The sequence below is a fragment of the Rattus norvegicus genome, chromosome 10, assembly GCF_036323735.1.
Source record: "Rattus norvegicus strain BN/NHsdMcwi chromosome 10, GRCr8, whole genome shotgun sequence".
In the NCBI taxonomy this organism is placed as follows: Eukaryota; Metazoa; Chordata; class Mammalia; order Rodentia; family Muridae; genus Rattus; species Rattus norvegicus.
The window spans coordinates 79,819,810-79,839,780 of NC_086028.1; the positions used below are offsets into that span (position 1 = coordinate 79,819,810).

Here is a 19,971-nt window from a genome sequence, read left to right on the forward strand (position 1 = left end):
CCGGGTGTTTACTGAAGGGAGAACCGTGTACCCAACTCTGTGGTCTCTTCCTGCCTCCCAAAGCTGGCTTCAGTAAGGGATACCGAGACAGGGGAGATCAGGGTAGCTGAACAGGGAGCAGGTAAAAATGGTATGGGGGAACAGAGACAGGGTACACCTAGCAGCCGGGGGTTCTATTGGCTTCTCCAGAAGTCCCAAGGCGGGGAAGCCACAATGCTGGTATCTAAGCCCTGTCCCTTCCCCACCAAGAGCTAGCATACCAGTGGCCCTGGGATGACCAAGCACTGACTTCTAAACTCTGGGTTGTGGGCAAGAGGGAAAAAGGCTCGGCTGTGGGTCCTGGATGCGAGGTTGACAGCTCAAAGGTCCCCAGTCTTAGGCTCTCTCATTCTGGCCTGCCTCCAGACAAGAGAGGCCGGATTGGGAGGGCTGGTCCTGCCCTCCCTAGGAAACCCCTGCAGTTTCTGATTCAGATCAAGCACAGCAAAACAGAGATCAGATAGGGCTTCTCTCTCCGGGCCAGCTGGGTGTGGCCTATTGCTCTGTCAACATAGGTGGGGAGACCTTGGCTGGGTCATCAAACCTCCAAGCTTCACTGCCCCCTCTCTGGGTCAAGGGACAAATGGAGAGAACACTGTTGGGCTGCTGAGAAAGTGAACGAGGTGCTCTATTACGCTAAGAGCTGTGCTTACTATACACTGAGCTAAGAGCTGAGCTTACTATACACTGAGCTAAGAGCTGAGCTTACTATACACTGAGCGGGACACAAGTGTCAGCATCCCCTGGTCCTCAGCTGAAGCAGGGAGAGCAGGTGCCCATCCAGGCCTTGCTCCCATCTACAGCATCTGAGATCCCCTACATTTGCTGTTCCTACTCCTGCCTATGCATCCGGGTCTTTGAGCAACACCACAGGCGTCTGAGATCGGACTCACCCTGATGCTTGGGTCTGCTGCTTTTGCCATGCTTCCAGTAGCCGTTGCACCACCTTGTGAGAGCAGTCCTCCTCAGACAGAGACCAGAGGTCACTGTCCTCCAGGGGACGTCGGTAGCCAAGGATGGCAAGCCTAGAGGAGGGAGGAGGGATCCCCACACAGAGTCAGAAGCCTAGAGCAGGGGCTAATATTTCTAGGCAAAAATATTTCAGGAAAGGGGAGATCCCCGTTCACTGCAGGACCAAAGTCATTCTCCTGGCAAGAAGGGTCCCTCTTGATTTGTACCTCTCTCCACTTCTCTCCCGTATGCCCCCAGATGCTCTACTTGTCTAAGGGCCCCTGGTGATGAGGCCCACACTGACTAGACTTGAGTGTGCACAGGCAGGATTCAGGCCAGCCTCAGGTGTATGTGGTTAATGCGATGTCACCCAGGTCACAGACACAATTATCCTGCTCCAGCCACTCTGAGAAGCAGCCACGGACATGACAAGCAGGAAGCTTATCCCAAATGAAAAAGCTTAGAGCTAATTTATGGTCTCCTTCCAGCTTTCTGCATCTGTCCCTGTAGCCTGTCAGATGTAGGAATGGCCTACAGCCTTGGGGCCTAGACTGGGCCAGATTCAGCCTCTGCACTTAACTCCCAGCCCAAACAGCCCACTTTTGCTTACCCTGGCCTACCCACCTAGTTATTGGAGTGGCAGTATGGGGGAGGGGGCAAGTCAGGTCAATTCCTGGGGTTCCTGGGCTTCCTATCCCGCCCCTCAGGTCTAAGTTAGAGCAAGAGCCAACTCACTTTGTGAACCACCAGAAAGACAGACGGGAGAAGAAGCCAGCGCTGGCCTCTGGGCAAGGATTCTAGGAGAGAGAAGGAAACAAGGAGATGGGAGTGTCCCGAACATCTCTACACCTAGGAGAGACAGGCAGGGAGGCCGCTGTTCCTTCCTGTGTTCAGCCTGTTCACAAGCTGTGGAGGCGGCAGTCCCTGATTTGGGTGAGACACAAACTGTTGTCACCCCTACCCTCCTGAGGCAAACTCACTGTGTCAAGATTCTCTGGGGAAAACAAAGGCGGCTTCTCCTGGAAGCAGGACAGGATGAAGGCACACAGCACGAGGGCGAAGTAGATGTAGAAAGTGGTGAATCGGAACGGATCCAAGATTTTACCCTGGGGGAGAGTGGAGAGGAACCTCAGAAGCTTTGGGGGAAGGCCGGCCTGCAGCTCAGCATCCTGGGAGATGAGGCTCACCTGGAGCAGCCAGAGGACGCCCAATGGTAAGGAGAACGTGGTGGTGTTGGGGACAGCGACATGGTGAGGGCTTGCCTCAAACCAGGCAGCTGGCTCCTTGCTGGTGTCCGAAAGGGGGAGAGGGATAGGGATAGGAAGGAGGAGAGGGAGAGGGAGAGGGAGAGGGAGAGGGGGAGGGGGAGGGAGAGGGGGAGGGAGAGGGGGAGGGATAGGCAGAGGGAGAGGGGGAGGGGGAGGGAGAGGGAGAGGGAGAGGGAGAGGGAGAGGGAGAGGGAGAGGGAGAGGGAGAGGGAGAGGGAGAGGGAGAGGGAGAGAGAGAGAGAGAGATGGGGGCCACTGTCTCAGTGTTCCATCCCACTTGCCATCAAAGAAGGAGGCCAGACTGCAGCAGGCAGGAAAAGGCAGAACAAATTGATAGGTCTTCATCACACACGTCTGCACATGTGTTCACGACAGACACCGGCACCCACACGGGTGGGTGGCCCTGCCCTCCCTAGGTTATTGAACTTGCCGGTGGTAGTTACAGAATTGTGTTCCCCTCCCCCACCCCAGCGCTCCCAGGAGGAGCCTCTAACCACGGTTGGATCTTTGACCTATTTCTTTGCCTTGCTCAGATCTCCTGCTTCCTGCCACCAGGCAGAGAGGCAGCAGGCAGAGGAACAGCATAAAAGATGCAAACAGAGGAAACCCTGGAATCAGCAGTAAGTAACCTTGAGCCTTGAAGCCAGGCCCTTGAACAGGGCTATACCTGGAAGGCCTAAACCTCTCTTACCTCTGCCAAAGCCAAGAGGATCTTGGAACGGAAGGGGATGATGGCACAGATCACACACAGGAGCCAGAAGATGATGAGCACACCTGAAGACCGCACGCCCCGAAGCCGCTCATACTGGATTAGCAATGTGGCCAGCAGCTATGCAGTCGGGGCAGGGAACACTTCGCTAAAGCACACACATCTAAGCCTGCTCCAACCCCTTCTTGTGTGCCCAGACGTTTTTGGAGTCATTTCGTCCTCTGACAACTGCCATGTGTCTACCCACCCTCTTCTTCAGAGCCCATGGTGGTAGCATACCCCACAGCCCACCGGAGGCCTCCCCGCACAGCATCCCGGGGGCCCACACTAACCATGGTGATCCCCACCAACAAGGGTGTGATAAAGAAGACAGGAGCAGGGGATGAGCCGTGAACCAGGCCATGGAAGGAGTAGAACAGGTCCACCCATGAGATACACCACAGCAGAACACCGAGGGCCTGCGGACAGAGCACAGGTTCGAGTCTCCATTTCTAAGGGAAGCTGGGGAGAGGCTCCTTTTTATGCAGCCATTGTAAGCTACCAGGCCTGTTCTGGGCCTACTGAGGTTTCTAGGGTGAAGGGAAATTCTGTTATTGAATATTCTACAACTTCCAAACCAGGGAAGGGCTGCAGACCCAGCTGATAGGCTTCTATAGCCCAGAACTATGGGACAGGGACAGGCTAGAAACACTGGTTTAGCTGCTAGTTGGGACAAGGAGTTCATTAGAAGCAGAATCCTTTAGATCCCCCTCCCCCCCTCCCACAGAGGACAGCCCTTGGGCCACTGACCGTCTTGAGCCTGGATAAGCATGAGAGGACTATGTAGCCAAGCCGATGGTGCCTCAGGTAGAACAGGTAGCAGGGCAAGGCAGCCCACAGATAGATGCAGGGAACCCAGGCCAGCAAGGAGTTCTGGAAACAGGGTGTGAGGTCTGGAGTGTTGGTATATACAGTCAGGTTGGAGTCCTAGGGACAGAAACACAACAGTTTGGCATCATGATAACCTCCTGCAGGCATAGCTGGCCCTCAGGGAGATGGCTGGACCAGGCAGCCACTCCATCCACCCAGGGTGGAGGTGAGCATGAGGGGAGATAGGTAAGGACCAGAGACTGAGCATGCCTGTGAACGGGTGAGCAGGGATACTCTGGGGTGAACTCCCAGGGAGCCGAGGCTGCCTCATTTCCTTATCCTCTTTATAACTGAGGGGTAATTTAAGTGCAGTAAAAACTGCACCCATTTAAAGTGTACAGTTTAATGAGTTTGACAGTTGCATAACCCTCAGAACCATTGCCACAATAAAGACATGATATTTCCATTACCCCACAAGGTCACTTACGTCTCTGCAGTCTACCCTTCCCAGGCTAGTGGTGTTCTTCAATATTCCTCATCTTTGTTTCCCATTTTTGCCCCAAATCAAAATGAAATAAAACAGAACCTCTCTCTCTAGACCTCTCCCAGGCAAGGAGAGAGCTTTCTGGATCCTGAGGTGCTTTTAAGATGGGGTGGCTGAGACTAGGTGGATGGTTTTGTTGCATAAGCATAGGGACCTTAGTTTGGATCCCTGGAACCCAAGTGTATTTATTTATTTCTCTTTTTAAACCAATCCAGCATGCTGGTCCATGCTTGTAACCCCAGTGCTGGGGTGGCAGTCATGGCAGTGGGAGCCAGGGCTGAGAAGGTGGCTCCCAAAGCACTTTGGCCAGCCAGTCTAACAGAATTATGATGCTCAAGTTCACTGAGAGATTCTGTCTCAGAAGATAAGGGCAGAGGAGCAGCAAGATGGCTCAACAAAGGTTATGAGCTCCCAATCAAGACTTACAAACTGAGTCCCATCCCCAGATCTACAGGAAGAGAGAACCAACTTTCTGAAAGTTGTCCTCTGACTTTCACATATGCACTATGACACTTGTGCACACCCCTCAAAATAAATAAATAAATAAATAAATAAATAAATAAATAAATAAATAAATAAATAAATAAATGTACCTAACAATCAACCTTGGATCTCCAAATACACACACAATAATATATATAATGTCTATGTAATAGACATTATATAAATATATGTGTGTATATATTTCTCCATCTCATTTCAAAGCCAGGACAGTGCCAGCCACCCCTACAGAGACCCTCCTCCCCCTTTACTCTTCTCCCTCCTTCTCTCGTTTTTCTCCTTTTACATGTGTGCACATGTTCATGTGTGTGAAGGTCTACATGCCCATATGTATGAATACAAGTCAGAAGACAACTTAATGTCACTCCTCAGGCACAATTCCTAGGGTAATATCCACCTTTTTTGAGATAGGGTTTCCTAGTGGCCTAAAGCTCATCAAGTAAGCCTTTCTTCACCTCCCGGCCCCGGCATATAAATATATAGGTTTTGTGTGTGTGTGTGTGTGTGTGTGTGTGTGTGTGTGTGTGTTTCATGAATCCAGAGCTCTTAGAGGGGTACAGAGTCATGCACGCACCAGCCCGGAGCCCAGATCGGATTAACACTTTTCCGCTACATATAGGTGCAAAGGTATGAGCAGGGAACTCTGCAAATTAGGAAGTGAAGGGTAAGCAACCGTTCTTGTTCACCCAGGAAGTGCCCTGAGGCACTTGACTTCACTACACGAAACTCCGGGTGGTTGGTCACCCTGATTTACAGCTCTTCCTTGGACTGTACTTATACCTCCCTCCATACTTTTTGAAGCTCGATGAGGTAATAAATTCATGCACTAATGCTTTGCATCCAGATTACTTCCTCCAAGGTAGCTAATGGACTCATCTTTCCTTCTACTCACAAAGTATTAGATGCTCTTTACGAAAGGCCCCCAAAGTACAAACAAATAATGAGAAAACCCGCCTCTCATCCCATCCACCTAGAGACAACTGTTGCCTGGGGAAATCCCGCCCACCTTCTAACTACCATTTCATTTTTATGTGAGTTAAACATGCACATAAATCTGTTTTTCCGGAAGCAGATTAGTTTTCTGAAATTGGAAGTTTCTCTCAAATGTGTGTGACTCCAGGGCTTGGCGCTTCAGTGCTTTTATATGAGCTAAGAAAACACTAAGGGGTACCCTATGGATTTGGAGTGGAGCTTGATGGGCCTGGGGAAGCTCAGTGGTTTTTTTGTTTTTCTTTTTTCTTTTTCCTTTTTTTGGTTCTTTTTTTCAGAGCTGGGGACCGAACCCAGGGCCTTGCGCTTCCTAGGCAAGCGCTCTGCCACTGAACCAAATCCCCAACCCCGTTTTTCTTTTTTAAACCAGGTATGCTGACCTGCACTTTTAATGCCAGGTCTGGGAGGGGAAGAAAGGCTTACTTGGTGAGCTTTAGGTCACTAAGAGACCCTATCTGGCAAAAAGATGGGAGGTACCTAAGGCATGGGACCTTCCTTAGGTATGATGCCAGAGGAATGACACTGTGTGGGTTGTCCTCTGGGTTGCATGCATACATATATATGCATGCATGTGTCCCTGCACACACATGAACATGTATGTGCATGTGCATACATACGTGTAAAAGAAGAAGAAAAGTAGGAGGATGAGGGAAGAGGAGGAGAAAGAACAGTGCAGAAGGAAAAGAAGGAGGATAAGGAGGAGGAAGAGGAGAAGGAAGAGGAGGAAGAGGAGGAGGAGGGTATCTGTAAGGGTAGCTGTCACTGTCCTGTCTTTGAAAAGAGATGGAGGGCTGGTGAGATGGCTCAGTGGTTAAGAGCACTGACTGCTCTTCCAGAGGTCCTGAGTTCAAATCCCAGCAACCATATGGTGGCTCACAACCATCTGTAATGAGATCTGATGCCCTCTTCTGCTCACCGTGGGCACCTGATTGAGATGCACACAGACACAGAAAAATAAAGAGGCAAGAGAAAATGTTTAAAAAAAAAAAGAAAGAAAGAAAAGAAAAGAGATGGAGAAGCAAGTTGGGTGTCTAAGATTTCCTTACATCCTCTCCTCCAGCCCAACTCTTCCCCAGCCTCCTGCAGCCACCCAGCCCCTGAGCTTTCTCAGACTCTGCAGGGAAAATGGCTTCAGTCATTCTTACACTTCAGTACCCTCACCTCTTGGAGGTGGAAATGGTTCTTTCCTGGTCTCCCACTTCCTGGCAAGCATTTCTTACTGGCATTTTCCCCACTGTGCCGGTGAACTCTGTGCACCACCTCAGCCCTTGGGTCATTGTGCATCACTGTTCACAGACTGCACTGAGGAGCCCCAAAGCCAAGTCACGAGCTCCAGTTTCCTAGGCCAGTGGTTCTCAACCTTCCTAGTACTGCACCCTCATGGTGTGGTGACCCCCAACCACAAAATTATTTTTGTTGCTACTTCATAACTGCAATTTTGCTACTTTGAAGAATTGCAATGTTAATATCTGACAAGCAGGGTATCAGATATGTGACCCCCGTGAAAGGATCATTTGAGGCATTGCACCCCATAGGCTGAGAAGCTGCTGTCCTAGGCTCTATGTGGCCTCTACCCCTTGCCTCTCAGGTGACATCCTCATCTGTCCTCAACTACCTCATGATCAATACCTTGTTTATATCCTGAACAAACTTGTTTATGTCCTGGAAGGAACAGCAAATCCCACTGGTGTTGCCTGTCTCTGTCAAAGCCACCACCACGATTCTACTTCCCCAAGAAGCAACTCAACTGGAGCCTTGCTGGGAGGAGTAACTAGATAGGCAGGTGTCTGACTCTGGCTTTGACCTCTTTCAAGCCCTGTGACCTGATGGCCTCTAGAGGGCCTTGGCTTCTTCAGGGTTAAAGCTGGGATGATAATACCTCCAAGTTGGCCACTCTTACCTGGTCCCTCTCACTCGCCCTCCAGTCATCACCCCAGCTCTCGCCTCTTCCAGAGTGTCTGCCAAGGGGCTCTGCTGTCTTTTCTTTTGGCACCTTAAGGATGTGGAGGCCAGATCCCCACTGCCCTTTCTTCACAGTCACGCCTCATGGTCTCTTAGCTGGCTCCTCTTGATGTGAGAGTGCCCAGGCTCAGTCCTTTTTCTTCTCTATCTAGGCTCGCTCTCTGCTGATCTCTTTTGGTCTCATAGTTCCAGGCTGTGTATATATCAATGACTTTGGGCTCATCTCTCTAAACCATTGTTCCTCATTACCAATTCTATTATCAACTCTTAACTAGAGACCTCCATTCTGCACACCCTCTAGCCTGAACCATGTCCCATCCCTCTGACCTGACTTCTAATACTGTTTCTCCTGCCTCATGCCAGCCACTGACCTTTTAGCCATTCCTGAGCACATGCTAAACAATTCCTGCCTCAGGGTCTTTGCACATACTATCCTTTTTCCAGAGTGTTCTTCCTTACATGCTTAAGTCTTTCCTTTTCAAGGCCCGTCAATGACTCCCCCTGTATAATACTAGCCTTCACCAGATCCCAAATATATGCATGCAGAAGCACACGTGCACGCACGCGCACACACACACACACACACACACACACACACACACACACACACACACATTGAAGAAATGAAATCCTTAATAAAGAAGATAATATGATACACTCCTTCTAAACCTTCAGTGGCTCCCCATTACCTAGAAGACAAAGTCAAAGTGTCTTCTTATAGCATGTAAAACCTCAGCTGGCCTTGACCAAGCTAAGGAACTTTCTAGAGGCCCGGGTTCTCCACCTGTGTTTCTAGGGAAGGTTACTACACGCTGCTTCCCTTTCCTTGGCCTGTCTTTCCCCTAGTCATCCCTGGGTAGTCCTCTATCTTCCAATGCCATGGCCACTGCTACTTTCCCCTGAAATATACCTTTGTCCCCTGTCATGCACCAGCAAAGCTGCAATGGCTCCTGCTGTTTATAGAGCTCAGCCCACCCTGGTGGGCAGGTCCTGCAGGATTCTCCTCCCACCTTCTTCCCTCCTAGTCCCTGCACTCTCTCCACTCTGAGTCTGCTCTGAGGTTCCCACATGGGCAACCCCACCCACCTGGTCTCTTCTCTCAACTCTGCCAATCCCAGCACCTCCACTGAGCAGTGCCAGGCAGGCTCAGAAGCAGCCTCTTCCCTCCCTGAGCATCCGTTCATATCTACAATCAGCGCTTGTTGTGAGTGACACTTCTTGGAGCAGCTTTCCTGCTTCCGAGGGTGCTTTGGAGAAAGTCCAGGGCTTGGAGACACAGCAGCCTGACAGCCTGCAGCCAGGATATTCAGCCTGGAAGCTCCTCCCTCAAGTCGTGTGTGTTTGTGTTGGGGAACCGGGGCACATACATGTGGCACTCCAAATCCCTATACAGGACACAGCCAGTACCCATTTATTCTTTATAGTTCCCTCCCTCCCTCTCTCCTGTCTTTCTTCCCTTTTTTGCTCATTAGGAAATCAAAGCCAGGGTCTTGCACATGCCCGGCAGGTGCTCTCCTACAGCTCAGGATACAGGGTCTTTTGAGACAAGATTTCGCTATGTACAGGCTGGCCCCACACTCATGATCCTCTTGCTATCAGCCTCCCATGAGCTGGGATCACACACATGTAACACCATGTCTGGCCCATTGTATGTTTTCACTCAGACTGTATAAGCCAAACCCCCACACACTCCTGCTGAGCTTCTGCCTTGTCAATCATTAGCAGGGTCTAACATTAGTCCTCCTGATCAGGGCGATCAAGAGGGAAGGCAGGCGGACTTTGTCTTCCCCCAGCTTTATCTTTTCTCGTCTTCCCCACCTCCCCACCCACCACCTTCTTTCTTATATGACTTTCTTTTTGAGGTAGGGTCTCTAGTAACCCAGGCTGGCCTTAAATTCCTGATCGTTCTGTCTCTACCTCCCAAGTACTAGGATTATGAGTGCATCCCACCATTCCTGCCAAAACCCATTTCAAACGCATTTTTAAAAAATCCAAGTGTGACACAATTATAGAAAAACGAGCACATCTCTGAGATAGAAACCTCCCCACCCCCCGCCCTACACAGGTGCATTTAGCTCTGTAAACAGTGTCCACATCAAAAGATACAGCACTGGCGGCAGAAGACAGCCTGGGCCCTCTCATGACTGTCCGCCACAGAGAACCCACCCCGATCTCTTGTGCAATGGATTTTCATACAATGCCATAAATGAAACTGCATGGTGTCTGTCTGGCTTTTTCAGCCAATAAAGCATGGTGGCATCTCATTCTGGAGGGTCTGCCTTCAATTCCGTGTTCCACAGTGTAAACTTTCCACCGAGAACACACCCCACCGGTCTCCAGGAAGCTCCTAAGGGAGACAAGCGGATCTCTGCATCACATATCCTATACTAAGCCTCTAGCCATGTCTGCTGTGACTTTTGTCTTTGATTCTGGTCCTGGGGATTGAGCCAGGCATGCGAAACCAAGGGCCCTGGTACCAATTCAGATTATGGGTTTTTAAAAGATACCTATTGGGGACGAGGGAGATGGCTCAGTTGTTAAAGCACTTGCCACACAGCTGTGAGGTCCAGAGTTCAAATCCCAGAGTCCACATAAATCCAGACATAGAAGCCACATCTGTGCTCCTACGGCCAGATGGGAGGTGGAAGCAGAGAGTCCTTCAAAACGTGTGAGCTAGCTAGCCTGACATACACTGCTGCAAACGGGAGACACTGTCTCCAAGAGAGAAGGTGAAGACCAACATATCAGATTGTCCTTGTATCTCCACATATGCTCTGTGGTACACACACACACACACACACACACACACACACACACACACACACACACAGACACTATCTCCATAGCTACAAGCAATCAAATGTTCTCCCTGTTATAGTTGTAACATACAAATATGAACGCACTATGCAGACTAGGCTGGCTTTGAACTCTTGATCCTGCTGCCTTTACCTCCCAAGTGTCATCGTTACAGCTATGTGCCACTCATCTCAGTTCTGCCACTTTTGAGTCATGAAACGGTGGCTGGTTCCTGCTGCCCTCTGAACTTTGAATGCAGATAATGGCAGACCCACAGACACCGTCCCTGCAGGAGTAACGAATGGGAAAACGCCTAGCCGTTACCTGGTCACACCTTGGAAAGTGGGTGATAGACAGGACATCAAGCTGTGAGGGACATGTTCTGTGACACAAACACTGACACTGTAGACACAACCAAGTAACCTTGAGGATTGGGCGGTGGCTCTGAGCTCCTGAGGGTCCTATCTGGGTGACTATCCTCGTGGGAGATGTGTTCTGACTGGGTACAGTCTCCTTGGAGACAGCAGGTACCTGTTCATTCCTGCACCCCAGATTATCCCCTCAGAGCTATTGCTGGAACATCTGTGGGACATATTAAATACCACACACAAGTCTGGAACTGGAATACTTCTGCTGCTGCTGCCTTGGTGACTGGTAATGCCTTCCTCCTTCCTTCCATCCCTCCTGATCTCTCTTCCACCCTTCCTCCTCCTTTCAGGACAGAATCTTCCTGGGCGTTCCAGCTTCCTCTCTTTCTCATTTCCTGAATCCTATCCATCAGTAAACCTTGTCTGCTCCGTCCAAAAACTCAGGTGGGTGTAGCCATCCGTACCTACTACCCTAGCTCTGTAACAAACCTATCTTAGGCTACCTCTCACAAGGGTTAAGCAGAACTTTGTGGTGATTCTATATTTGATCAACCTCACCTGTGCACCCTGATCTCTCTAGAATTTGGCCTCTTCTCCACTCTCTGCTCTCCTGACTGGATTATTTCCAGGGCCCTCCCTCTGGTTTCCTGCTGTTGGCTCAGCCACTTGTCCCTACATTCTCTTTCCTAGTACAGCAAGGAAAAAAGCCTCTTGAAAGCCTGAGTCAGGCCACAGGCCCATTGCTCTGTTCTGCCTTCTTACCAGCGTTAAGGAAACAGCAGGAAATGCCACACATCCCTCAGAATCGCTGGCAGCTTCTTGCCCCGTGTGATCTTCCGGTCTCAGCCTGCCTTAGGATCCTGACCTGGGATCAGATGTCCCTTCTTCACTTGCCTCTGAACCCTCACTGCCTGCATGCAGGTAAACTCAGATTATACTGTCTTGTCAAAGTTCACCTTGACTTTCTAATTAGAACTGCGACCCATCACAGGCCTTGTCTTAACCTGCACCCATCCCTGGCTCATTCTATTTTCTCCACAGCCTCGCAGCCTTCTCTCGTTTTGTACAAGTGAGTCGTGTTTCCGTTACGGCTCTCCTGCCTTCTCTTATGGCCATTGGTGCTCCCTGAGGACAGGTTTGCTAAAGCATAACTTTTGTTGACCCTGATGCTTCTCACTGCCTAGAGTTTGCAGCCTGCCTACCTCAGCCAAATGGCTTTGGTCCTTCTCTCAAGGAAAAGCACCCAGGCAGGACTTCCGAAGCTCAGCTGCACCTTCCTACCTGCCTGCCCATCGCTTCTGGGCACTTAGCCCAGAAGGCACATTACTCCACATACTGGCTCCACAGCCACTCCACAGTGGCACAGCCACTCCACTGGCTGAACAAAATACACGAGTGAATGAACTAATGTGATCTCCCGGGCCCCAGCTTCCATAGATGAATCCCAAGACAGCACCATGCTGTTTCTCTGGCACGAAGGCACCATCTTGACAACCAAAGGAGCCTCAGTCTAAGGTACTAAAGTATAAATGACAGAGAGGACAGTCAGTTATGGTCACTTCCTGGGTTCCCTCAAGCAGGGTGGAGGGTGGCTGCTTAAGGCTCCTCTTTCATTGCTGGTCTGAAGAGCACCAGCTGGGAGGCAGCCTAGGCCCACAGCCCCGCCTGCCTTCATCCACTTAGTTTCCACGGCAACAGCAAATACTGCGATTAAACAGCTGGATGGAGCTGATAAGGTGGAAGGTCCAGCACCCAGAATGGACCACAGGGCAGATGCCCCTTAATGGGCATGGAGGCCGAGATCCCTGGAGACTCAAACCAGTGGCAGGGGGAGGGGCACAAGGACTCCAGAGTTCTCTGTCCCACTTTTGCCAGCAACCCCAGGCCTCAGGCTGCTGACAGGCTCTGTCTAAAGAAGATTCATTACTTCCTCAATCCCATATGGTGGGGTGGGGGGCCATCTGTGCTAGTCAGCTCCTGAGGTCACTGGGAAGGGACTGATTGGCAAGACTGCATATCTCAGCAGAATCTGGAGGGAAGGGAAGCGGGCACCTTCTGATTCCCCTCCACTCCCAATGAGCTATTTAAACAAAAACAGGAAGCCCGAGAGGCCACAGAAGGTTATGCCAGGGCAGCCTATAGTTTGAAGGCCGAACACACCTCTCACTCCGGTAAAAGACCTGGCATTCCTGGTTATTGAGCACTGCTGTGTACCAGGACTTCTGGAACCCATGGTTAACATGGGGCTTGAACTCTGGCAATGCAACCCAAGTCCTAGCCCTGCCTTGGGGTTAGATTCTGCCTCCTTAGTGTCCTGTCAGTGCCAGAGTGATATCCACTAGCATCAACCCACTCAAATCGCCAGTCATCCTCGACCGGCGCTGCCTGCCCTCCCTTCTGCAGTTCATCCATGCCCTGAGGTGTAGGGACTACCAATACCAGGCCATGGACCGGTTGAGTTCTGGAAGCAAACTGGGTCAGAAGCGGAAATGTCTGGTTTGGAAGAGAACCATAATCTAGGCTTGAGACCCCATTCCTGCCCACACCCTGCCCCACAGCACAGTTCCCTAGACCAACCGCAGAAATAATAGTTCCAGGGGGGCAAGAGGAGAGCATGGCAGGGCATCCTGACCCCGAGGTAACCTATGGGGGAGGGGGCAAAGTCACAGACTTTCAGCCCTTGCCTCTAAATTAGGCCATGTGCACTCCAAAGCCTTTGGTTTGCTATTGTTTTAAGATTTGTTTATATATATATATATATATTTTTTTTTCCAGACAGGTTTTCTCTGTGTAGCCCTGGCTATGCAGAACTGAAACTCTGTCCTGGAATTCTGTAAACCAGGCTGGCCTCAGAGACTGGCCTGCTTCTGCCACCCAAGTGCTAGTATTGAATGGCTCAGCGGTTAACAGCACTGACGGCTCTTCCTAGAGGTCCTGAGTCCAATTCCCAGCAACCACATGGTGGCTCACAACCATCTGTAATGGGATTCGATGCTCTCTTCTGGTGTGTCTGAAGACAGCTACAGTGTACTTATATATAATAAACAAATCTTTTTTAAAAAAAAAAGAAGAAGGCATGTGCCACCATTGCCTGGTCTTATTGTTGTAATTTTTAATTATGTATAGGTGTCTGTGCATACATCTGTGCGTTAGACTGCAGGTGCCTGAGAAAAGGACAGATGTTGGATTCCCTGGAGCTGGAGTTACAGGTGGTCATGAACCACCCAATGTGGGTTCTGAGAATTGAATTCCAGTCCTTTGGAAGAGCAAGAAGCATTTGGGAAACACTGGGACATCTCTCTAGCTCCTGTTTATTTTGTGAGATGGGTGTGTGTGTGTCTTAAGTAGACCAGGTTGACCTCTAAGTAAATATGTACCTGAGAAAGACCTTGAATTCCTGATCCTCCTGCCTCCTCAAGCCAAATGCTAGGTCTACAGGTATGGTGTCTGTAATCAAACAGCAGCTTTAGGCGTGCTTGGCTAGCACCCCTCCAACTAAGCGGCATCTTTAGCCCTTTGTTTTGACGCAAGATCTTACTTTCTATGGCCAAGGATAGCTTCAGACTCATGGCAATCTTTCTGCTTCGGCTTTCTGCACACTGGGATGGCAGATGTGGCTACAAGACCTTTTGGGACAGTAGAGTGAGGAGGGAAGCCAGTCGGTTTCGCAAAGCTTCCTCTCCCAGATTACATCCCTGACTTATTTCCTTTTTGAAGTTCCTCCCTTTAGCTCAGCCTAGGACTGGGAGGAACCAAATCTCCCACCCAGAAGCTAAGAACTCAGAGACCAAAGATAATAAGCAAGAGGTTTCGAGAGCCCCAGCTTCAATGAAAAGGGTTTTCCAGGCCCCTGGACTGACAGCAAAGATTAGGTCCCCGGAAGGAGATGATACCTAGTGGGCTTACAAGTGGGCATCATCCAGCCATCTGTCCACCCAACAGCCATGCTGATCCCAGCTTCTTTGAATGTCATTGTCTTCATTTGGGAGCCCAAAGACATTGAAACTTGAACCTTGTCCATTAATTGTGCCTCTCCATGGCTGCCTACTTGTGTTGGGCAATAATTCAAGAGGAAGCCTTGAGATCCATAACACCTAAAGCCCTAAGATTTAGAGCACCTTATTTATGGTCCTGGACCACAAGCTGGAAGCTCATCCTCCCCCCACCATCACCAGACACCTACAGACCTGAAGGGGGGGAGGGGGCTCAGAACCACCTAAGCTCAGCTAGACCCAAAGAAGGTGAGCGACTTTCTCATAGTTACTACCCAGTTGATGCCCAAATTGAAATGAGCCAAAGGAGGAGCCATGGAACTGGGTCTTCAAGGTACCCGTGCTTAGTCCCTCTTTTTTTTTTTTTTTACCAATTGATAAGATATAATTGCCCACTTAAACATACAAAGCCCGGTACCATCCATCCCTTAGGAATATTAATAACAACCTGTAAATACACAGAGCAGAATCTTAACATCACCTGCCATGGCTTCTCACCCTCTCCTCCTCCTGTCTCCGTGCTTAGTCCCCCTTAAGGTGGCAGGATACTTGCTTATCTTTTCTACATGGGCTTGACCCTTATAGGACCCATGGGACCAAGAGCTGCTGCTAAGTAGACTTAAGTCTGGGACAATGAGAAATCCAGGAAATGAAGAGTCCAGGAATCAGGGAAGTGGAATTGGAGAATCTCCATTGGCTAAAATGTCCCTCTTCCCTAACTCCCAGAAGCCGGAGTGAGGACCATCTGCCTTCCTTGCTTGGGTTTTCCTCCCACAAGGTGGTTACAAGTCAGGTACTTGTACACGTCTAGTGCCAGCCAACCCCACTACTTTTCAGGCAGCTTTGATAATTCTGTATACATGCAAAGTCATCCTCTGGACTTCTGTGCTTCTTGGGGGCCTGGGATCAAGGTCATTTATGCAAACAGACTAAACTTTTTGAGAACAAACAGTCCAGGGTTCTTTATGTGTACTCCCTTCACCCCACTGAGGTCCGTCTAACCGTCTCAAAACAAACAGTGAGTCTCTGGGGCAGCAAATCAAAGTACAGATAAATCCCTACCTCCTCTGCCCTTGGCTCTTGCATCTCCAGTTCTTTGATGTGTTTGTTTTGTTTTTGTTTTTCCAGACAGGGTTTCTCTGTGTAACTTTGGCTGTCCTAGAACTCGCTCTGTAGATCAGGCTGGCCTCAAACTCATAGAGATCTATCTGGCTCTGCCTCCAGAGTGCTAGGATTAAAGGCATGTGTTACTACTGCCAGGTTTGGTTTTTGAGATGGGTTCTCATGTAACCCAGGCTGACCTCAAATTTGCTGAATAGCTAGGTGCTATCCTGTCCTGATCCTCCCCTGCCTCAATCTCCTAAATATGGTATCATAGAAGCATGCGCTACAATGTTCTGTTTGTTCTTGTTCTTCGAGAGAGTCTTCCCTCTGGCTTTCTTTTGGAACTTTTTCCACACGAATTTAAGGTATTCTCTGAGATGTTGATAACATCCCCAAAGAGATGGGGACAGGGAGAGTGAAGGAGACATGTCGTGGCACCCAGTGTGTGGTTCCTGTGAACAAATGGGTGTGGGTGTGTCTATGGGATCACAGGTTCCCAGACTCCTACCCTTAGTGGGAAGGGATCTGAATTGTAGCATTAGTTTCCAACTCCCCAGAAAACATCTGGAACCAGGTTCTCCGTCCCAGCAGTCTGTCAGCTCTTTTCTCACAGGACCATAGCTTTAACGTGCATTCCAACCTCAATCCTCTCTCATTCCCACCAGTCAATAGGATTATTGGGGTCTGCCAACAGAGCTTTTTGCTTCTCAACTTAATTTCACATTCTCTATTTCATTTGATCTCCATAAAGCTCTTACAACGTGAGCAGCAGGTGGTTCATTTCCTCATCTGTCAGGTGGAGAAAGAAAGGCCATCAGAAGCGAGGGAAAGGCTAGATGAACAAGTGGCCCGGTCCCTTTTCTTCTCTGTTCAGGTTTTCCCTGGCTACTCCCAGTTACTTCTCACTGCTGCTCCTAAGGTTCAAGGGTATGGCTGAATTATACATGATACAAATGAGATGCAAAGGAACATTAAAAAAAAGGGGGGGGGTTGGGGATTTGGCTCAGTGGTAGAGCGCTTGCCTAGCAAGCGCAAGGCCCTGGGTTCGATCCCCAGCTCCGAAAAAAAGAATAGGAAAAAAAAAAAAGAGTAGCCCAGAAAGTCAGCCTTTTGGGTAGCTGAGCTTATTATAGCTTAGGCTCCAGCCTCCTAGCGGGAGAGCCTTCCACATCTTAGCTTTGTAACACGCCCCCCCCCCCCCAAGGGTTGAACAAACCAGGAGAAGCTTCCTGCTTTCTCCTCCCCAACATGAAGCCACTGACCACTGCAGCCCAGGAATGACCTTCAGAAGCCAAGATCACCTGGAGGATGGAGGACATTTTCAGTCTGGGCTGGGCAGAGGGGTAATCAGTTCCCTGTCACTGAAGGCATCTAAGCAGAGAGACACACAAACCCGTACCCAGCCGCCAAAGGGTCGCAGTAGAGATGAGATCCAAGCCACATGGCCTCATGCACAGTGTTATGTTCCAGGGCACCTGGGACTCAAAGGTGCAGCCAGGCTGTGGGAAGGTTGGCACTATGACGCAGGCATCTTGCCTCTTAGCACAGCACTCTGGAACAACACTGTGATCTTGCCACGGCTTTGCCAGCCAGCTGTCCATTTCTCCCCACGTCTCTACCTTGGAAGGTTGGGTTAGCTAAGCCCCTGTGTTGCCTATCTCTGAGCTCGGGCCAGGAGGGAATCCCGAGGTTTCTAGCTCCAGCCTCTGGGGAACAATGCCTTGGAAAGTTCTAGTTACTCAGGTTTCATTGCTACCTAGGAACCAGGAAGGTTGCACCTGAAACTTGGCACACCCTCCCTCTGGATCATCAACCTTTTTTGCCTAGTCACCGTGATCATCACCATGCTGTAGTCACACCTGCCAAGTCCAAGTGAGCAGGGAAAGGAGGTGCACTGATAAACCATTGTATCACATCTGGATCTTAAAGGAGAGTGGTCGCCCCAGCCTAGCTGATGAGGGCGCCCCTCATGGTTTGAGCTAGAACCAGTTAGTGACCTAAAGAAAAAGGGTGGGTCTCCAAAGGTGTTTTTTTTCCCCCCGCCCTTTGGTCTGGAGATAGTCTCATGTGTCTCAGGCTGGCCTTGGCGTTTATTCCATAGCCAAGGATAACCTTGAATTTCTGGTTCTACTTCCAACTCCTGAATACAAGCCATGGAGCCACATCCAGCTTCTGGACACTGGGAGGGAGGAGGAGGAGGAGGACTTAGGATCTCTCACTACTCCCAAGTCTACATCACGCTTCGTGCCCAGTCCAGTCCAAGATACCTTAAATGACAACGCTAGAGTATGGCATATCTGTTCGCACACAGGCGCATGGCACACGTCAGTGCAAAACAGCTCACCTTCACCCCTGCACACCCGTATCTGCACACACCAGATGCATACACACAAATATTCATAATGGAAGAAATACAGTCTGGGATTCTGAGTCCAGATCTGAAACCATCCTAGGATGGGCAGCCTCCTGTGAAGTTTGCCTGTGAAGCTGAGATTGTATCCTCAGTTGCTTTGCCTGGTAGAGGAGCAGGTGCTGAGGTGATACACACTTCTGACACTTAAGCTCACTGATAAAAGGATTCGATGAGAGCCACAGAAAGTTACGTGTGTGTGTGTGTGTGTGTGTGTGTGTGCGCGCGTGCGCGCGCGCGCGCGGGCGCTCGGGCATGCACAGTGAGCTCAGAATCTCCCGCATGCAGGCAACACCACGCCCCTGTGCTATAATCCCGGCACAAAAGGCCTGCTTTAACTTACTTCATTATCTGGTTTCATGGAATTGAGTGCTTTGGCACAAGTACCTTCCTCTCTGGACTCCCGTTTCCCCTATCTAGCAATGGAAAGGTTTGGGCTAGGAGACCTTAGTCTCGTCTCTTCTCTCTCTCTCTCTCTCTCTCTCTCTCTCTCTCTCTCTCTCTCTCTCTCTCTCTCTCTCTCTCTCTCATGTCCTGGGTGTAGATAGGGCCTCCTCACAGACATGCAAATGGATCTTGCCCTCAGAAACAGTAGCCTCCTAAAACAGGGCTGGACGTCTAGCTGTACCAAGTCCTGGATGCCCTAGGGTATAGGGAAGGAAGACTGGATGAAAAACCAAGCCATAGGTAGTGGGTCGGGCGCTGGGGAGTTTTCATCCATTAGGGATGCAGGCAAAATGCAAAATGTTCCTTCTATACCCTGGGATCAACCAGACAGAGAGGCTTACACCAACAGGCAAGTGCCCATGCTTCCCTAGTCTTGGCACCATGCAACCATAGATTCCAGGAGCCTCCTTTCTGCCTAGCTCCTCCACGTGGTAGGGCAAGGGACCACAGCATCCTTTCTGAGCCCATTCTTTCCCCTCTCGGAGCCTAGACCCTCCCAAGTCTGACTATACACATCCGCCTTCCCAGGGCATCAGCTGCTGCTCCTGCACTCCGGTGCCTCCCCCGGAAGGCTGTGGCGGGCTGGAGACCAGCCTTCCCGCGGTTCACACCTACTTCCTCTGTAGCACGGATCCCAAGAGAGGCTTCTTACCCAGAACTTGGAGCCCAGCTCCCCGGAGCCGCACAAGCGGTCCATGTGGCTCTGGTGCACCGCTGGTCTTGGGATCTCAGTTCAGCTCAACCCCAGCTAGAAGTGCCCCGGAACCGCCTCTCTCCAACTCCCAGCTCCGAAGGCACTCCTTCCCGCCCCGCCCTCTGGGTCAAGTTCTCCAGTCCCAGCGATTGCAACACAGCCTCGGTAAAACTGCTGGTACCTAAAGGAACTGTAAGAAAGGGACTGCAGAGTAAGGAGGGGTAGTTGACAGTACTAGTCCCTGAGCTTCCAGACCCTAAAGTTGATGGACCCAGGAATGAGTCTCACTGTAAAGGAAGTCCTTTATAAAGGTAAGGCCACTTCTCGCTTTGTAAATAAATACAGGA

The 19,971-nt window shown here is 50.2% G+C and overlaps 1 protein-coding gene across 12 annotated transcripts in view; it reads right to left on the reverse strand.

The window, feature by feature from the left end:
- The window catches only part of Abcc3 (ATP binding cassette subfamily C member 3), a 45,958-nt gene extending 26,239 nt beyond the window's left edge, over positions 1-19,719 (reverse strand). For 9 of the 12 annotated variants that reach the window (XR_001840004.3, XR_005489680.2, XR_010055121.1 and 6 more), the window contains exons 1-7: positions 19,583-19,719; positions 3,757-3,933; positions 3,300-3,425; positions 2,950-3,087; positions 1,971-2,096; positions 1,726-1,787; positions 933-1,064 (exon numbers count right to left, since the gene is read on the reverse strand). Coding sequence is in view for 4 of the 12 variants with exons in the window: in XM_017596968.3 (XP_017452457.1) it covers positions 933-1,064; positions 1,726-1,787; positions 1,971-2,096; positions 2,950-3,087; positions 3,300-3,425; positions 3,757-3,933; positions 19,583-19,627 (806 nt within the window). In the remaining 8 variants the exon portion in view is untranslated. Of the gene's footprint in view, positions 1-260; positions 851-932; positions 1,065-1,725; positions 1,788-1,970; positions 2,097-2,177; positions 2,278-2,949; positions 3,089-3,299; positions 3,426-3,756; positions 3,934-19,582 lie in introns of those variants that run through there. The other 3 variants (NM_080581.2, XM_063268341.1, XM_039085087.2) reach the window with 3 other exon arrangements.
- Positions 19,720-19,971: the final 252 nt, after the last annotated feature.